General features: G+C 47.6%; 1 protein-coding gene across 1 annotated transcript in view; it reads right to left on the bottom strand.

Moving 5' to 3' along the window:
* MYO1D (myosin ID) overlaps positions 1-18,896 on the bottom strand; it is a 171,254-nt gene that overhangs the window by 86,712 nt on the left and 65,646 nt on the right. The window contains exons 15-16 of the mRNA XM_054649462.2: positions 17,575-17,741; positions 10,999-11,206 (exon numbers count right to left, since the gene is read on the bottom strand). Of these exons, the coding sequence (XP_054505437.1) occupies positions 10,999-11,206; positions 17,575-17,741 (375 nt within the window). The remainder of the gene's footprint in view (positions 1-10,998; positions 11,207-17,574; positions 17,742-18,896) is intronic.

Here is an 18,896-nt window from a genome sequence, read left to right as displayed (position 1 = left end):
TCAAGAAAAGAACACACACAGTAAATCCCTGTAAGCTGCTCAAGACTTTGCAGAGCCTCACTGCTGTCAGCTGTTCCCTGGACCACCTGATACAGAACAAAGTCTTGGTTTTGTTTCCTTGGGCTGGAAGCAGCCATGCTGTTGAGGGAAGTCTCTCACTGTGGTTACTTCTCCCACCAGTCAGACATGCCTGGAACAAAGGCTGGAACAGATTGCCCCCATGTTGTATCAGCTGCATCGCTGCAGAAATTGGCTTCACAGCAAGAGGTGTCACAATTGTACAAACACTGGCCTCCCAAATCCAATTATCCAGCTCAGACATGCCCCTGGCTACACACACAGCAAACCATTAATGAAAAGCATGTTCTCAAATCAAGTTGTCATAACTGGAGAACCCCCTGCCAGTGAGGACCTTCTATGGCACCACGGCAGTGCCTCAAAGGTGAGGAAACAACAGGAAGGACAAACTTCTCCCAGGGAATGGGGGACAAATATTTTCTAAATTAACTGTTTTTCTGGCTTGGTGTTTGTTTCTTTTTCCACTGCAGCTCAAAGAAGCCCCTCAGTAATGCTGAGCTGCCATGGTGACCTGGCTGCCCCATGGAGCCTTCCAGAAACATGGAATGGTCAATCCTGGGGACAAGAGGAGGTGTCAAAGCAGAAACCTCCCTGTTGGGCAGGTGCTTTGTGTGGCTGTGAGCAGCAGGACAGAGATCAGACAAACAAGGATCACAGAATCCTGGAATCACAGGATGGTTTGGGTTGGAGAGACCTTAAAAATGATCCAGCTCCAACCATCTGCCTTGGGCAATCTTCCACTGTCCCAGGTGGCTCCAAGCCCCATCCAACCTGGCCTTGGACACGTGCAGGGATCCAGGGGCAGCCACAGCTTCTGTGGGCACCCTGTGCCAATGCATTTCCAGAACAAGCAGCTGCAGGAGGCTGAAGTGCTCCTGCCAACTCACACCTTCCTCAGGTTTGAATATTGGGAGAGCTCTACTCAATGCACCTTTTCAATTCATAACTCAAGAACATTGAGTCCTGTAAAATGAAATTAAACAAATTTCCAGAGAGAAATTTACCCAGCCTGTAACAGATTCTCCTGTTGCAAAGGTCCTGCTCTGTTGTGTGTTGGGGACCAAGGAGGGCCAAACCCCAGCACAGGGATTTGTGCATGCAGGGTTCTGCTTCTCCCCTTTGTGCCTCTGCACCCAAGGTAAGAGCCAAGGGATCTTCATGCCCAGGTCCAAAGGGATCCAGTAGATCATCCCTCAGATCTGACAGCCACAGGCACCTCAGAATTCTCACTTCAATCCAGCCACATCCCAGCCAGCTGGGGGCATCAGAACAGAGTAAAGCAGCCTGGGATGGCAGAGCCCTGGGCCATCCCTCCCACAGGCAAGAATAAATCCATCCTTCCCTTTCCCCCTCCTGTGGCTTTCCCTGCTGGTTAACCTGATTTCCTATGGGAATGAGACTGAAGATCTGTCCCTGCCTGACCTCCTGAGATTGCCCTGACAGCTCCTGAATCCTGAGCCAGCTCCCAGCCAAGCTGACAGAGGAGCAGGAGCCTCCACGAGGTAAAGTCTCTTTATCTTTCAGGAAAAATCAGCCACAGGGCAGAAGGAGCCTGAAATCAGAGTGACATTGCTGGAACAGCTTCAGCTCCAGCTCCAGAGCCATCTGCCTCCCCAGATCCCAAACCCCAACCAGCAGACACAGAACCACCAGCCAAGCACCACAGGCACAGGAGCCCAGGAGGCTCTGGCAGCATCCCAGAGGGATGGGGAGGTGGAAACGTGTGTGGGGCACGAGGGAGGGGGTGGAGGATGCCATGGCTCCCAAATAACCAATTTGATGGCAGTTTTCCAAGTGACCCTCTGGAGCAGCCTCCAGGGCAGTGCCATCCACCAGAGCTCAGCCCAGGGACTCAGCAGGAGCAGAGGGACCATGTGGCATCTTCAGGGTCTCCAGGATGAAGGAGGAAATGAGAATCTGACTCCATGTTCTTAGAAAGCTAATTCATTATATTATATTATATTATATTATATTATATTATATTATATTATATTATATTATATTATATTATATTATATTATATTATATTATATTATATTATATTATATTAATTATATGCTATATAATATATGCTATATTATATATAGTATACTATATATAATATATAATATATATATATATATATATATATATATAGAGTATGCTATACTAAAACTACACTAAAGAATAGAGAAAGATACTTGTAGAAGGCTTAACAAGATGCTAATTAAAAACTTGTGACTGCTTCAGAGTCCTGACACAGCTGGACCATGATTGGTCATTAAGTAAAAACAATTCACATGTTGGATAAAAAAAAAAAATCTCCAAACTCATTCCAAAGCAGCAAAACACAAGAGAAGCAATCAGATAATTATTGTTTTCATTTTTCTCTGAGGCTTCTCAGCTTCCCAGGAGAAGAAATCCTGGTAAAGGGATTTTTCTAGAAAATGTGACAGTGACAGGACAGGAGATGGAGTGGATTGTCCCCAGGAGGAAAACCCAAGGAGACTTTGGGCTTGGGGAGGGAAACAACCAGCAGCATGTGCTGATTCCTCATGTGCTGATTCCTCAGGGAAGGGCCCATGAGCAAACCACAGACCCAAGAGCAGAGGCAATGATGATTATATTGAAAATGGAAAGAAAGTGAGATTTTGGGCTTAAAAAACTCCAAATAGCACCATAAACCAAACAACAAACCAAACAACATTCCCCCATCCAGCTCCTCTGGTCTCTCCTCACCTCTTTCAATACCTTTGCTTTCTCTAAGCTTTGTCCTCCTAAAATTCAGGGGAGGAAAATGAAGAGGGCAATGGAAATCAGGACTGAAGGGCTAAGAGAGGGATAGAGAGAAAGGAAAAGGTTGGAAAAACAAAGTCTGAGCACAGCTCAACCTCCTGACCATTACAAAGAATATTCATTTCTACACAGCTGCCCCCAGTGAGGGAGTTCCTTGCTGTTCTTTCTTCACTCTCCAGAGACCTCTGCCAATTCCAGTGTTTTAAATGGGATGTTTCATGGAAACATCACCCATGGAATCCCAAACCCCAGCTGGAAGGGACCTTAAAGCCCATCCAGTGCCACCCCTGCCATGGGCAGCTCCCACTGTCCCAGGCTGCTCCAAGCCCCATCCAGCCCAGCCTTGGACACTGCCAGGGATGGGGCAGCCTCAGCTTTCCTCCAGTCCCTTTTATTCCCTCAGTTAAGGCCAAACCAAGGTGGAAGTGACCCCTGGGGCCACGAAAAGCTCCAGACCAAGGGATCTCCTCCTGCACAGCCCTGGCTTCAGTGATGCCAGCAGTGTTCCAAGGGATGATCCCACTGTTCCCAGTGCAGCAGCTGCTTTGGCAGCTTCTAAATCAGGGACTTGCACAAACAGCATTCAGCCAAAGCAAGAGACATATCCCAGCTTAAGGGAAGCAATGATTTTTTTTTTTCCTAAAGAATATTTAATTCACTTGTTTTTTGATTAAAATTTAATAAATTAAAATTCAGATGAATGGCAGGGGAGATCTGAACACACCTTTAGAATCAGTTTAAAAACCTCACTGAGCTTCCAACAGAGTTTCTAAGATTAAAGAAACCTCACATCCAAGATCACATCCATCACCTCAGCAGAACATAAATCCTCCACACCCATCTATGCATTACAGCCTTGTCTGCAGGCTCTTCCATGCTCTGAATGTGCCATCAAAAAATGAGAAAAAAGGGAAGAAAGAAATGAAAACAATTAGTTGGGCCCTGCAGAGCACAGGGAAAGCCAGCAGAGCAGCCAGGGTGGGCCCAGGATGCAGCCTTGCCTGTATATCTCCCATGGAAAAAGGGATAATCTAGATTTGACCTAGATGCTGCAATCCCTGGGAGTGCAGAGCAGAACCCACACAGCTCCCAGTCCAAACACATCAGTGAGCAAACAAATGCCCAGGATTCAGCACACAAACCCAGCTTGGCTAAATTAAACCCCAGAATGGTATTTTGGAGCAGTTCTGCAAGGAGCCAAACCTTGGGAAACTCCTCCATTCCTGCTGCACCACAAACACCTTCTCCCACCACCCTCCTGGACTGCTCCATGATCAATATTCCATCTGTCCCAGCCCATGCTTTGCCCTCCAGGCAGCCCCAACTGGTGAGAAACAAAGAATTCATGCAGACACAAAGCTCCCTGCTCAGCTCTGGGGGCTCTCACACAGGCAGGTTATTAAATATTAAATAAACCCCAGCCCTGACTGCTCCAGAGGGGCACCTCCCATCTGCAGTGCCCCCAGCCCTGCCTGCTCCAGAGGGGCACCTCCCCACAGAGCTGGGCTGTGATGGAGGGGTCAGAATGGTATTTTGGAGCAGTTCTGCAAGGAACCCAACTTTGGGAAACTCCTCCATTCCTGCTGCACCACAAACACCTTCTCCCACCAGCCTCCTTCGCCCAGCCCGGACTGCTCCATGATCAATATTCCATCTGTCCAAACCCATGGTTTACCCTCCAGGCAGCCCAACTGGTGAGAATCAAAGAATTCAGGCAGGCAGAAAGCTCCCTGCTCAGCTCTGGAGGCTCTCACACGGGCAGGTTATTAAATATTAAATATTAAATATTAAATATTATTTACGTGCCAGCGCAGAGGGGCCTTGGAGGAACGCTCCCATCTGCAGTGCCCCCAGCCCTGCCTGCTCCAGAGGGGCACCTCCCCACAGAGCTGGGCTGTGATGGAGGGCTCAGAGCTCACTCACAGCTCACTGTGATCTGCCTTCTCCTGGTTTGAGTAAATGTGGATCCCATCTAGGGTTTAAATCAAAGGCTCCCTGTTGTCCCAGATCACCTCAGAGAGCTGCTGCATCTGCTGAGAGCTCTTTTCTCTTTCCATAAGTCAGCTGAACAATGTTCACTGTATTGCTTTGCTTAATAGCAACAATATTCCACAGGCTGGAAACAGAGAAGGGTCCCACTCTGAGATTAATTAGCTGGCACTAACAAGAGTGTGTTCAATAAAGAACATAAAAATCACCAAAGGAGCCATGCTCCAGCAGCTCCCAGGTGTGGGATGCAGCCACATCTCAGCTCCAGGTTCCTCCTGCAGCTCAGCCACAGCTGCAGCAAACACCCCCCATGCTCTGGGACAGGGAGGAGATTCCCAACCCTGGGAAAGCTCCCAACTATTCCCCCACATGGAGCTGCTGGTCCTTGGGTGCCCTTTGTGGTGTCCCATGGGTCTGCACTTTATTAATCCAGGAAGCCCAGAATCTCCTGAAGGAATTGTGGTTTTTGCCCTTTTTTACACCACACTGGCAGCTCTGTCACAGCTCAAAGCAGGCTTAGACACCTTGAGGTGCAGCAGATCAGAACCTTTGAAAAGGTGGAAAGCTCAGGCACAACAAAAGCTCATTCCCCCCATGATAACAATGTGGAAGCATCAGCAGCAAGGGCTCAATCTGCTCTTCCCAATTTGCCTGTGGTACACATGGATGAGCATGGAAAAAAATCCTCTGCAGCTGTGAAAGGCAGAGAGAGAAGCTGGAATGATTTACAGGATCAGAGCCACCAAAGGTTGGTTTAACCAACTCATCACAGCAGAAATGTTCTCCCTGATGCTGGCAAAAGGTTCAGGGAAGAGTTTGGGGTTTTCTTTGTGTTTTGTTTTTTCCCCACCTGCACTGGAAATGATAATCCAAGCTTTAAGGTGGCTCCAACAGCCAAGAAGCTCCAGGTGACCCAGCTGGGACACCAGACCCTGGAACAGGCTGTTTCCCTGCTCTCCATACTGTATTTTACACAGTGGTGCATACTCCCAGCACCCCCTCTCCTCCTCTCTTGCTCAGCAATAACTGATATTTATGCTTATTTAGGTTACAGAGTGTTTCCACAGCATTTCCTGGAGCAGAAGGACATCAAGAAGGTATCCAGGTGTCTCCAGGTACCTGCTACTGAAAGGGCAGGATCCAGCTCTCCTGCTTTTCTCCCACAGGCCAGACCCCCATTATTGCCATTCCTCTGAAGGCAGCTGAGCCATTGGGGGGCTAAACTGGCAGAAATTCTCTTTCATTTTTTTGGTAAGAGGTAAAGCATTTTTAAAATGCTTTGGCATTTTCTAGGGTGGGCAGGGTGGATTTTTTTTGCCTCAATGCCTTCCCTGGAAGCAGTCAGGGATGCTCCAAGCCCAGGGAAGGGGAGGAGCTGTGGGATCAGTCAGTGTTAGTGCAGGGGATGGAGCCAGCTCTTCCTCCTTCCCTGCACCTGGTCCTGGCAGCTCCCAGCCCCTGCTCCTCAGGAAGGAGCCACAGCATCTCCTGCCACAGCTCCTCCCTGCCAGAGCCTCTCCAGATCAAAGCCTGGCTCCAGAATACCAATCCAAGTGACATTATAGACCTGCTCCTGCTGATAGCCTGGGGTCCAGAGGCAAACCCACTTCATCCCTTCTGTGTGGGTCACTGGCCCAAGCCCCCACTGGCTGCTTCTGTCCCTCCATAACTGTTGGGAAGGATGAAAGTTTGACAAGAAAGTCTCACAGATATGGATGCTTAGCGGAAAGATTTTTAAATGTGGAGTCTGATGAAGGAATAGAGATGGAAGCAAGTTTTGCTAGAGAAGAAAAGAATTGCTGAGCCAGTCTCACTGGATAACCAAGGAGGCAAAGGATCTGTAAGTTAGAAAGGGTTTTTATGGTTTAGAGCAAAGGATAAACCCACCCCAAACAAGAAGATGTTTTTACCAGCAGAAAGCACAGGCAAACAAGCCTGCTGGTGTGGCAAGTAAAAAAAAGGTCTCAGAATTTTCCACTGCAAGAAAACTGAAAAACAACTTCTGGCTTAAATTGTGATGTACTGACTTTGAGTGATTGGAGAACAGTAACATGAATATGGGAATTACAGCAGTTATGATGGGCTATAGATAATAGTTAAGGTATAGATTGGTTCTGCTGTATTGAGATGCTCAGCAAAGAAAAGTATAGAATGCATTGTGACCAAAAGAAAAGTAAATAATGCATTGTAACCAAAAGAAAAGTATAGAATGCATTGTGACCAAAAGAAAAGTAAATAATGCATTGTGACCAAAACCAAAGGGTCTCCAGGCCTGCCTGCAGCTGGAGCTGACAGCTGTGGGCACAGCTCTGTCACCCATGACCCTGGGCTGCTGTAACCTCTTGGATGGAATAAACTGCATTTTGGATACAATAAACTGCATTTTGGATACAATAAACTGCATTTTGGAGAGCCTCCTGGAGTCCCACATCCCTCATTTTGGCTCTTACACATAACCTGTCAGGAATCACCTCCTGTGTCCATGGAGGAGCTTCCCTGTGTGCCTGAGGCTTCCCTGTGTCCTGAGCTCCCAGGGCTGGTGGGGCTGGAGCGGGAAGGCGGAGCAGGGAATGGTGACAGGAATGGTGACAGGAATGGTGACACCTCAGCCACGGCTCTGTGCTGCTCTCTCCCTGCAGGCTGGGGAGTGTTGCCATGGCGATGGCAGCTCCCGAGCCTCTGCCGAGCCCATCTGGCTCCAGGGACACGCTGGGATGCCCAAGGACACCTCGGGATGCCCAGGGCACGTCCCAGGGCCGGCCCTGCCCCCGTGGCTGGGCTGTGTCCCAGCAGGGGCAGGGCTGCACTCAAGGACATTCCCGCTGCTTCCCTGCCAGGCAGGAAGGTTTCAGGAGCGATTTCCATGTGCAGCTGTGCCGGGCTGATAAAATGCCACCGAAAAGTGGCAGTAAATTACAGTGACAGCAGCCATCATCTGCACAGCCCGCACGTGCCGCCCGCCCGGGCTTTCTTCCCCGAACAAAGCTCTGCTCTGCACAGCTAATGAGCCTGTGGGAGCCTTTCCAAGGGCAGCAAAAGCAGCAGAGCTTCATGGCAGCTTTTCTTTTTTTTTTTATATTTTATTTGCATGATTAACATTAGAGCTGTTCCATTTGCATTCAGGGTGACAATCACAGAGCTGGCAGCAGCACAGGTACAGCAAATAAACCCTAAAGCATCACATGAAGCAACCTCAGCTGGGGCTCCTGGAGTGACCCTTTGGTGTGATATCCCTGCTGCCACATGGGGTTTGTGACACTGGACACAGCTCTCACTTGCTGAATTCTCCTGGAACCAGCAAGTTGCCACAGTTAAATCACATCACATCTGCTCACTGACTGCAGTGGGGCAGAAGGAAATTTACAGCCTGGGATCTCACTGACATTTTACCACAGAAAAAAAAGGAGCCTGAAAGATAAATCTAAAGGTAAAGACATCCCAGAGATGTGGAACAAAAGAAAGTAAAATGATCTATTTAAACTAGAAGTCAGTTTTAATTCAATTGAAGCAAACTGGTAAGCACCATTACACAAAGGCAGCAGCACTGTTTGGAGGGTTAAGGGTCACTGGATGATGAAGCTCTCCAGATAATTACTGAGTCCCTTCTGGAAAGCCTCGTGATTTGCAGGACAGCCATAAGCCACAGAATACACATCATTAAAAAAAGAGCTGCTAAATGTGGATTCTTTCACTTACACTCATTCCTGTGCAGAGGAAAACACCCCTGGGCCCCAGGCTGGGATCAGCTGCTCTAAGGCTGCTCTCACATCTGCCTCACTCGTGTCACACAAGTGCCCATTGTCACAACACCACATTTCATCTCCTCTTGTCTTCCCCTTTTCCTAAATTACAATTTGAGGAACTCCAATGCAACAGAAGGCTCAGTTATTTAAAAGAAAATCAAATCCTTCTAGATGTGCTCACAGTTTGTCTCCCTCAGCCTTTGATGCTCACAGGCAAAACTACAGAAGGAAAAAAGAGCAAGAATTAAAGAAAGAAGAAAAAGAGCAAGAATTAAATTTCCCTGTGAGTTGTTAATGAACAATTGAAAGCAAGTTGAGAACAGAAATGACAGGCAAAATTGCCTTGATGCTTTCAGAGCTCAGAGAAGGCCTCATCAGATCCCTCCTCTTTGATTTCTGATTGTACCTTTTCCAGCACTGCCCGGCCCCATCTGCCAGCAGCAGAGCCAGGGAGGGATCCCAGCCAGGGCTGGAGCTCAGTTAGCAGGAAACAAGAGAAACACTGGAAGTGGAGACAAAGTCAAGCTTTTTTCAGGTAGATATAACACTGTACAAGGTCTCTAATCCATACCTATAGATACCAGCTCAACACCTTCTCTTAATAAAAATTTAATAAGCATTTAATGATTCACTGAGAGTTGCTTGGTTTAGCTGTGAGTTCCAGGACTCTGAAAAGCTCCTCTGCATCCCCTTGCCAGCCCCATTTGAGAGCCTGGTTAAGAACCTCCAGTGAGTGAAAGCAGAGAGGGTTCAGCTGCAGGGAAGGAGCTCCAGGAGGACATCCAGATTTCTCCAGAGTCCTCAGGTCCTTCAACACTGGAGAAGGAGTTTGTCCTTTATGATCCTTTATGAGGTAAGTTAGAACTCCCTGGAGATTTCTTACAGAAAAATAACAAAAAGATGCCTCCATGTCCTGCTGCAGTCCTCAGGTAGACTCATGTTGGTCCCCTCCCACCCCAGGGACAGCAGGACACAGGGCAGGGAGGTTTGTGAAGCCACAGAACAACGTGCACCAGCATTTTAATTTCTATCACTTTTGCTGACTGTGGCAACAAGGAAACCCCCAGAAGCACCATAGTTATTCTACACCTGATGCCACACAAACCCACTGCAGCAAAACCCTTTGTGGAGCAAAGGAGTTGATCCATTGCACCTAAGCAGGTTCTTTACCTTCCAGGGGCAAAAAAATCCTTTGCCCTGCTGTCTTTGATGCTGAGCCCACTCCAGATCCCAGCCCAGACAATGTAATTCTGGAGCTGGCAGCAAACTCACCAAACTGACAAGTTGCTGTTAAAATTGTGCCTCTCACTGGATTTATCTGAAGGAGGAGCTTGGAGCTCACTGAGCCATGATCTGCTCCCACAGCAACACAGCCTGGGGCTCTGAAATTATTCTCCAGTAGCTGCACCTTGCAATTTCCAAAAATGTCACCCCTCAATTGCTCCCTGGTTTAATATGAAAGCTGGAGCCACCTGGGAGCAAGCAGTTCCCCCTGCAGCTTTATCCACAAGGAGCTCATTAGCTCACCCCAGTCCTGGGGAGAAAGAGACTCTGGGTTAGAGCTGTGGCCCTGGGACCTCCCTGAAAACATCCAAGTGGCTCCAGGCAGGAAATTCCTCCCTAGAACCCCTGGTGAGCACAGGGGAAGCACAGTTAAGGACCCAGGAACACCTCCCAGGGGGCATGGGAGCACCAGAGATCAGCCCCAGGCCAGCCCAAGAGAATAAACCAGATGGAAAAGTGCTCCCCTTTCCAGAGGAGGAAGGAAGGAGAAGATGTTGAGAGTCCAAGGAAGCTCAGTAGCAGCAGATGCTCAGAACAGGGAATAAAACTCTGAACCACAAAGCTCAGAGAAAGGCAGGGCCTGCACCCTCCACAGCCTGAGCTTGGCCTTTCCAGAAAAACTCAGTGCACACAAAAGGTGCAGAATTCCCTACTAAATACAAACCATTCAGCACAACAAATACCAAGAGACCAACCCTAGACTTGATGTTTTCTGCTCCCATCCTGGTCAAACTGGTTGGGTTTCCAGACAGACCTCGGCAGGCCACAGAAAGAATGTTACAGATAAGAAATAATAAACAACTTTGAGAACAAAGCCAGAAGAATCCTGACTCCTTCTTCAGCTGCTGGCTGGGAAAAGAGACTTGAATGTACCTCAGAGTCACTCTGACCAGCAGAGATGCTGAGAAAGGATTTTTCAGAAAATATGACAGTGACAATGAACAAGCTTTTAGGTGCTACAGCTCCCACCACACCAAGGCTCCAGAGAGCACCATGGAAAGAGCCCTAAAAATATCCAGCAGCGACCAAAGTGTAGAAGTCTGGAATCTATGCAACAACAGAGGCAGGAAGGAGAGCAAGGGTGGTTCAAGGAGCTTGAGCTGAGTTTCTGAGGCAGTGGAAGCTTTACCTTCTGCAGGAAGAGGACGATCCTGACGAGCATCTTGGCGTGCAGCTCCTCCAGGGTGAAGAGCGTGCGCGGCGTGCGGATGAAGAGCTTGGTCTTGCCGTAGGCCACGTCGTGCTGGAAGCCGTGGCACTCGATGAGCTTCCTCACTGCCTCCTTGTCTGAGGGCAGATCGTGGTTGGGCCACGTGAACTCAGAGATCATCTTGTACCTGGAATGAAAAGGGACCATTACAAATGTGAGCTTGTGTTCCAGACTGCAAGGCAAGATGTTTTCCATTCCCATCTGTATGGCAGATTATCTTTGTCAAGTGGGCAGTTTGCCTTATCTCTCTCTTTGAATGACCACATTCACACCTCCCTGGGAGGGGACACTGCTGATAACAGCTATGGAATGTCACTGCATGGCTGATAAGAACTACAGCATCCCATTGGGAGATGTGAGCCCAGAGGGAGGAGCCAAGCATTCCTGCCTGGATATAATCCAGAGGTTTGGAGACACCAGCACGGCTTCTCCACGGGATTCCCCAGAGGAACAGCAGCTGCCTCTCCTTCCCCTGGATCTTCAGAGGCAGAATCCATCCTTCTCTACAGGATCCCTGCTCCAACAGAACCACCCCTGACACTGCAGGAGGGCTGAGCCACAATTCCAATGGGACTGTGCCAACACCCTGACCCACAGGGTGTCAGGTTGGGTTCTGACTCTGGCAGTGTTGTTCTGGTGTACTGCATTGTTTATTTTACCCTTTTATTTCTTTTTTCCCCTTCCCTATTAAAGAATTGTTATTTCCTGCTCCCATATTTTTGCCTGAGATCCCCTTAATTTAAAATTTACACCAATTCAGAGGGGTGGGGAGGGTTTACATTCTCCATCTCAGGGGAGGCTCCTGCCTTCCTTAGCAGACTCCTGGCTTTCCAAACCAAGACAGCTTGCCAGCAAGGTGCTAGAGAAGGGCAAAATTCAACTGGTTTTAGAAAAAATGATCAGTTAAATTGTAATAAAACTGAATATAGATGGAAGAGTCCGAAGAAATCCTTGCACAGATTTATTCCAGTTTTTATTCCAGTTCTGCTCTAATTAAGCAAGCCATCCTTGACCAGCACTTGCAAAAACCATGGGTTCCAACTCTGGTATTCCAAGACAGCACTTACACACAAACCGTGCTAAAAACAAGCACAGTTCTCAAAGCCTAAGATACATCTGAACATCTTTTTAAAAAAAAGTAAACACCCATACTCTGCATTACCTAGAGTTTTAAAACAGGGTCTATAGGCAAAATCCAAGTTCTATTTATAGCAATCTGCGTTTGGTGTGGCATTAATTCATGGCAACATGGAAAGCTTCTCAGTACTATGGTGCTCTGTTTTTGAGTAAAACTTCCAGAAACAACTTTCAGGGTTTCCTACAGAGGATTTCTTGAATCATGAACCTTAAAATACAAGGAAAATTACTAAAGAAGAGGCATGATTTTGTGAGATACTGCAAAATAATATTGGGAGGAGCTCAATCCATCAGCACTGAACTGATGCAAGGGAACAAACTCAGCACTGGCCTCCTGCAGATTTGTCCCATTTTTCACACCTTCAGCATCCAATTTTAATTTTGATTTGTTTGTTTAGGTTTTGCTTCATTTGGGGTTTTTTGGTAAGGAAGGAAAGCTTTGTTTTGTTCACATTCTGCATGAGAAGCCACCTGCAACCAATTGCTTTGTCAGAAAACCTGGATTTAAAAATTCTGCAAATAATTTTTTTCTCATGCATCACTTTGGGAGTAATTTCTAACAAACTGTGTCACTTCCCCCCACAGCAGAGCTTTGGCTGCCCCAGTCTGTGCACACACTGCCTGTAACTGTGGGTCAGCCATTCCCCCATCCTCACTCTCCAAACTGCATTTTCCAGCACAGAGAAATGCAGACTGGAACTAAGGCATCTACAAATCAAACCTGAAGCACCGGGATCAGCCCAAGCTCTGTAAGATTTACCAGCCCAGGAAATGCTGATTAGGGGAACAGGCGTTTGCAAAAAGCAACAGTGAATTTTCTGCATAAGATTTATGGACATAATAAGAGCTGAAATAGACGTTTTCCATGGAATGGAACTCGCAGCCGTGTTCTAAATAAAACAGGAACTAAGCGAGCTCAGCCACTTCGCACTTCAAAGCCCCCGGCCAAGGCAGGCATCAATCTCAAAGCTTCAGACACTCTCAGCTCTCAGTTACACTTAAATGGCCTCACAATCCCCCTTTTCCTGGGAGCAGCAGGGCAGGAGGCTCAGAACAGCCTCAGAGCCTGAATGGAAACACATCCCAGCGCCCATTCATTCATGAATTAGCCTTTGGAAGGGGGGAATGGAGGTGCACACTGTGCTTAAGCAGGGAACACCATCCCCTGGGGTTACAGGGATCTCACTGATAAATAAACAGGATTAAAAACCTCCCCTCAGACTCCCAGGAGAAGATTTAGCACGTGCTGGCAAAAGCATTGCTGCTCTCACACACACAGACATCAGTGCTGCACACTGGATTCTCTGCCCGGCTCTCATCAGGAAAATATTCCTGCAACAATTCACTCACTGGGAAACATCTCCCACCTCAAGACAGTTCTGTCAGGAAAAGAAAAAATAAAAGAGCAAAGCACTGGCAGTGCAACCCACCCGAGCTGGGAACAAGGCTGGGAAACAGGCTGGGATCCAGGCTGTGGATCAGGTTCAGACCCAGGCTATGGATCAGGCTGGGATCCAGGCTATGGATCAGGATCAGACCCAGGCTCTGGATCAGGATCAGACCCAGGCTATGGATGAGGATCAGACCCAGGCTATGGATCAGGATCAGACCCAGGCCCTGGATCAGGATCAGACCCAGGCTATGGATCAGGTTTGGATCCAGGCTCTGGATCAGGTTCAGACCCAGGCCCTGGATCAGGATCAGACCCAGGCTCTGGATCAGGCTGGGATCCAGGCTGTGGATCAGGATCAGACCCAGGCTATGGATCAGGCTGGGATCCAGGTTATGGATCAGGATCAGACCCAGGTTATGGATCAGGATCAGACCCAGGCTCTGGATCAGGTTCAGACCCAGGCTATGGATCAGGATCAGACCCCGGCTGTGGATCAGGTTTGGATCCAGGCTGTGGATCAGGTTCAGACCCAGGCTATGGATCAGGTTTGGATCCAGGCTGTGGATCAGGTTCAGACCCAGGCTATGGATCAGGTTCAGACCCAGGCTATGGATCAGGCTGGGATCCAGGCTGTGGATCAGGATCAGACCCAGGCTATGGATCAGGCTGGGATCCAGGCTGTGGATCAGGATCAGACCCAGGCTATGGATCAGGTTCAGACCCAGGCTATGGATCAGGATCAGACCCAGGCTGTGATCAGGTTCAGACCCAGGCTGTGGATCAGGATCAGACCCAGGCTATGAGCCTGGCCTGCCCCATCAAGGAGCTCAGGAGAGATGTCACAGCACCAAAACCCCTCCTGCTCCTTCCCACAGGCATTAAAGACACCCCAGTGCTGATGCCCCCCTCCCTCCCAGCCACAGCAGGTGGAACATCCCAGCTGTCCCTCTGTTCCCACTGTCCCCATGGATGTCACACAATGCCACCAACTCCTTCCCTGCAGCACAGGCTCGGCCTGGATGCCACAGCCACTCACAATCCTGGTGCTAATTATAGCCAGGCAGGGTCTGGAATAAATCTGCTCCCTGACACCACAGCCCTGCCCCTCTCCTGCCTGCGGATCCCCACAGCTCCCAAGGTCACTCAGACATGGAACACCCTCTCCCAAACACCTTTGTTTCTCCTTCCCCTCTGTACCTCCCTATGGAAACACCCAACAGGGATGAGCCTGCTCCTGGAGTTAACAATTCCCAGTCCAGCTCTCCTAAGAACCAAGATTTCTGGAAGCCACTAAATGGTGAAGCTTTAATGAACAATTTTGGGTGTGCAGCTGCTGCTGGGTCTCTCTGTCCCTTCCCAGCCTGCTGTTCACAGCTCTCAGTGTTGATTCCAAGCTATGTTTGACATGGCCTGGAATAGGCATATGGATGCCTCTGTGTGGAAAGGGTTGGATTACCTCACAAACCCCTTCCTGAAACCCAAGCAGCTTTTTTTTTAATGGTAATTTATAGATTAAACCAAGAGAATGCACCCCATCTGTGTAAGTGCCATGTGTGTCACCCAATTGGATGATGCCATGATCTCAGGAAGGGACAGCTTCTCCTGGTCCAACAGAAAATACTCCAAATTGGAAAGGGCAGCCTGGCTTGCACAGAGCTCAAAGGAAGGTTTTCTTTATCCAAGGAAAGCTTGAGAAGGACATTTATAATGGTCTTAACTGTGCTTCACTTCATTCCCTTCTGAGAGAGAGGAGATATCACCTACCTTACAGGATTTAGGGCTAAATATCAACAAACTCTTCTCCTACAGAAAGAGAAGATAATTTTCTAGTTTTATTTTTCCTCCTTTTTTTTTAATTTAGAAAAACCATTGCAGACCAGGCTTGGAGCAGCACCACACACACACACACACAGTGTCTGATCCCTCACTCTGGATATCAAATCCCACTCCAGGACAGGGCAGCACTCCTGTTCCAGCACCCAAAAGCTGAAGCAGTTGCCATGTGCTGGTTTGGTTTCCTGGCTGCAAGCACTGTGGGGCTGGAGCTCACAGGAGCTCATCAAACATTCATTAAAAACAAAGCAGCTGTTTATATTAATAGCAAATACACAAATCTTAAGAGTAAATTGTAATGAATTCCACATGTGAGCTGAAAGTACACTCTATCCACTGCAGAATAGTCCAGGAAACTGAACTTCAGTGATGTAGACTGGATTTAGAAAGCCAGAGCTTTTCATTCCACCTTGGGTATTATGATATATCCAGGCAAATCTCCACTGTGAACAGCACTGTGAACCAGCACTTTGTTTCTAACTCATGACATCCCACCTGCTTGGATAGTTTAATTTTTTTCTATTCTCACAGTTCTTTTCTCACCTGATTCAATAACAGAACAAAAATTCCATTCACTGTTCCGTCAGAGCAGGTTGAACTTGCAGGGCCCACATTAATTTAGTGGAGCCTTAAGACAAATTTCAATCTAAAACATGTCATTTATCACATGTCTGGTAGGAATTAAGAGGGCAAGAAGAATCAAAACCACGTTTAATGGGGTCATGATACCATCCCCCTTTTCAGACTTTCCATTTTAAAATCCAGGGGTTTTTCCCACATAATGTCACCATGCACCATCACGTGCTCCCCCAGACACACCACCTCTTGCTGCAACAATTAGCCAATTCAGAGAAAAAACACCAGTTAATTAGCTCAGGTTTTAGGGTGATACTCGGGGGAAGCTCCTCATTACACATTCCCCCTGCAGATTAACACAGACAGTGAGTTTCAGCAGAGCTGAGCCTGAGCAGCACAAGCACCTCAGCACAGCTGAACCAGAGTGGCCACCTGGGCACAGCAGAAGCAGAGAGGCCACCTTGGCACCCACGCTCCTGTGGGATCTGTTTCAGCCTATCCAGGAGATGATTTAAACCAAGCACAGCCCCAGGAGATGGGCAGTACCTGGCAGCCTGTGGCATTCACATTCTCTGAACAGAGAGAGAGAGATAATTCTCTCTCACAGGATTTTTCCTGGAGAAGCACAGAGAGAAGAAAACAATTCTTATCTCTACTTGCTGCTCCTGTTGTTTTTGCACACGTGGAATGTGTCAGGAAGATTCTTTACCCAAAATGATTTGTCAATTGGATTCTGCTGAGGATTGTTTTGTTTCCTTGGCCAATTGGGGGAAAAGCTGTGTCCTGACTGTTGGGAGACTGTCATGAGTTTTCTTTAGTTTATAATTTAATATAGTATAGTATAGTATAGTATAGTATAGTATAGTATAGTATAGTATAGTATAGTATAATGTAATATAATATTTCTCTTCACAGAGAAAAGCAAGGGCACAATTCTTCCCAAGGATATTTCTGGGTTTCACATTCTCTGAACCTCAGACAAAGGAAAAACAATTCTTATCTCATTTGCTGTGCCTGTGTTGTGCCAAAGTAGAATGCAACATGGAGAATGTTTACCCACAGTGATGGAGTTTTGTTTCCTTGGCCTGTCAGGGCCAGGGGTGTGTGTGTGTGTCAGGACTGTCACTGACAGCCATGAGATTCTGGGCAGTGTGTGCAGAGTGAGTGCTGGGCAGATTCAGTTTAGATGTAATGTAATATAGTATAGAATAATATAGGATAATAAAGTAATTAATTAGCCTGTGATAAGATGGAGTCCTCCTCATCATTTCTCCCTGCCACAGGGCTCGTCCTGTTTCAATGATAATACAGTTTTAACAAAGCAATTATTCAGCCTTCTGAACCAATGGAGTCAGCTGCCAATCACTCCTTAGGTCTCAATCAATGGAGTCAGCTGCCAATCGCTCCCTAGGTCTGAACCAATGGAGTCAGCTGCCAATCACTCCTTAGGTCTGAACCAATGGAGTCAGCTGCCAGTCCCTCCCTAGGTCTGAAGCAATGGAGTCACTCCCTGGGCCAGGGGCTGCCTGTTTCTCTCCAGGCAGGCTCTGTCTCACCTGTGCAGGAATTTCTCGTAGCTCTGGCGGTAGGCGAAGCCGGCGCGGCGCACGCGCACGTTCTCCAGCAGCCCCAGGTACTCCACCTGGTGCCGGCAGCGCTCCTCGTCAAACAGCTGAGGGGACTTCTTGTCGTTGGGCTTGATGCAGCGCACGTAGTAGGGCTCCTGGGGACAGAGGAGAGCAGTGTCACCCTGGCAGAACACCCTGGCTGAGACACAGCCCTTCCTGCAGCAGCCGGGAGCTCAGCCCACCACTTCTGTTTTAACCTGCTCGGCACAATCAAGTTAAAACAGAAGTGACAATAACAGTTTAAGGAAAGCCTGGATGTGGCACTGAGTGCCATGGTCTGGGTGACAAGGTGGTGTGATGGTGTTCACAGGATGAGGGAAGAGACAAGGATCTGACTCCATGTTTCAGAAGGCTTGATTTATTATTTTATGTTATATATTACATTAAAACTATACTAAAAGAACAGAAGAAAGGATTTCATCAGAAGGCTGGCTAAGAATAGAATAGCAAAGAATGATAACAAAGGCTTGTGTCTCAGGCTCTGTGTCCAAGCCAGCTGGGCTGTGATTGGCCATTAATTACAAACATCCAACATAGGCCAATCCCAGCTGCACCTGTTGCATTCCACAGCAGCAGATAACCATTGGTTACATTTTGTTCCTGAGGCCTCTCAGCTTCTCAGGAGGAAAAATCCTAAGGAAAGGATTTTCCATAAAAGATGTCTGTGACAAGGTGGTGTTAGGTCATAGGAAGGACTCAGTGGTCTCAAAGGTCTTTTCCACCCTGGCTGATTCTGTGATTCAATGTTCTCCTCCTTCACACCCTTACAGGAGCCACATGTTCCCCACTGGAGCTCCACTGGCCTTTGCTGTGTGTCAGACACATTTTCTGAAAAATCCTTTCTTTAGGATTTTTTCTCCTGAAAAGCTGAGAGGCCTCAGGAACAAAATGTAACCAATGGTTATCTGCTGCTGTGGAATGCAACAGGTGCATCTGGGATTGGTCTCATGTGGTTGTTTCTAATTAATGGCCAATCACAGTCAGCTGGCTCAGACTTTCTGTCTGAGACACAAGCTTTTCTTATTATTCTATTCTTTTTCTATTCTTAGCTAGCTTTTTGATGAAATCTTTTCTTCTATTTTTTTAGTATAGTTTTAATAGAATGTATATCATAAAATAATAAATTAAGTTTTCTGAAACATGGAGTCAACATTCTCATCTCTTCCCTCATCCTATGACCCCTGTGAACACCATCACAGCTGTGCACCTGCCCAGCACCACATTCCCCTCCTCCTACTGTGAGGATAACA

The sequence above is a fragment of the Agelaius phoeniceus genome, chromosome 26 (assembly GCF_051311805.1).
Source record: "Agelaius phoeniceus isolate bAgePho1 chromosome 26, bAgePho1.hap1, whole genome shotgun sequence".
NCBI classification, from domain to species: domain Eukaryota; kingdom Metazoa; phylum Chordata; class Aves; order Passeriformes; family Icteridae; genus Agelaius; species Agelaius phoeniceus.
This window is presented reverse-complemented; position numbering and strand designations above follow the sequence as displayed.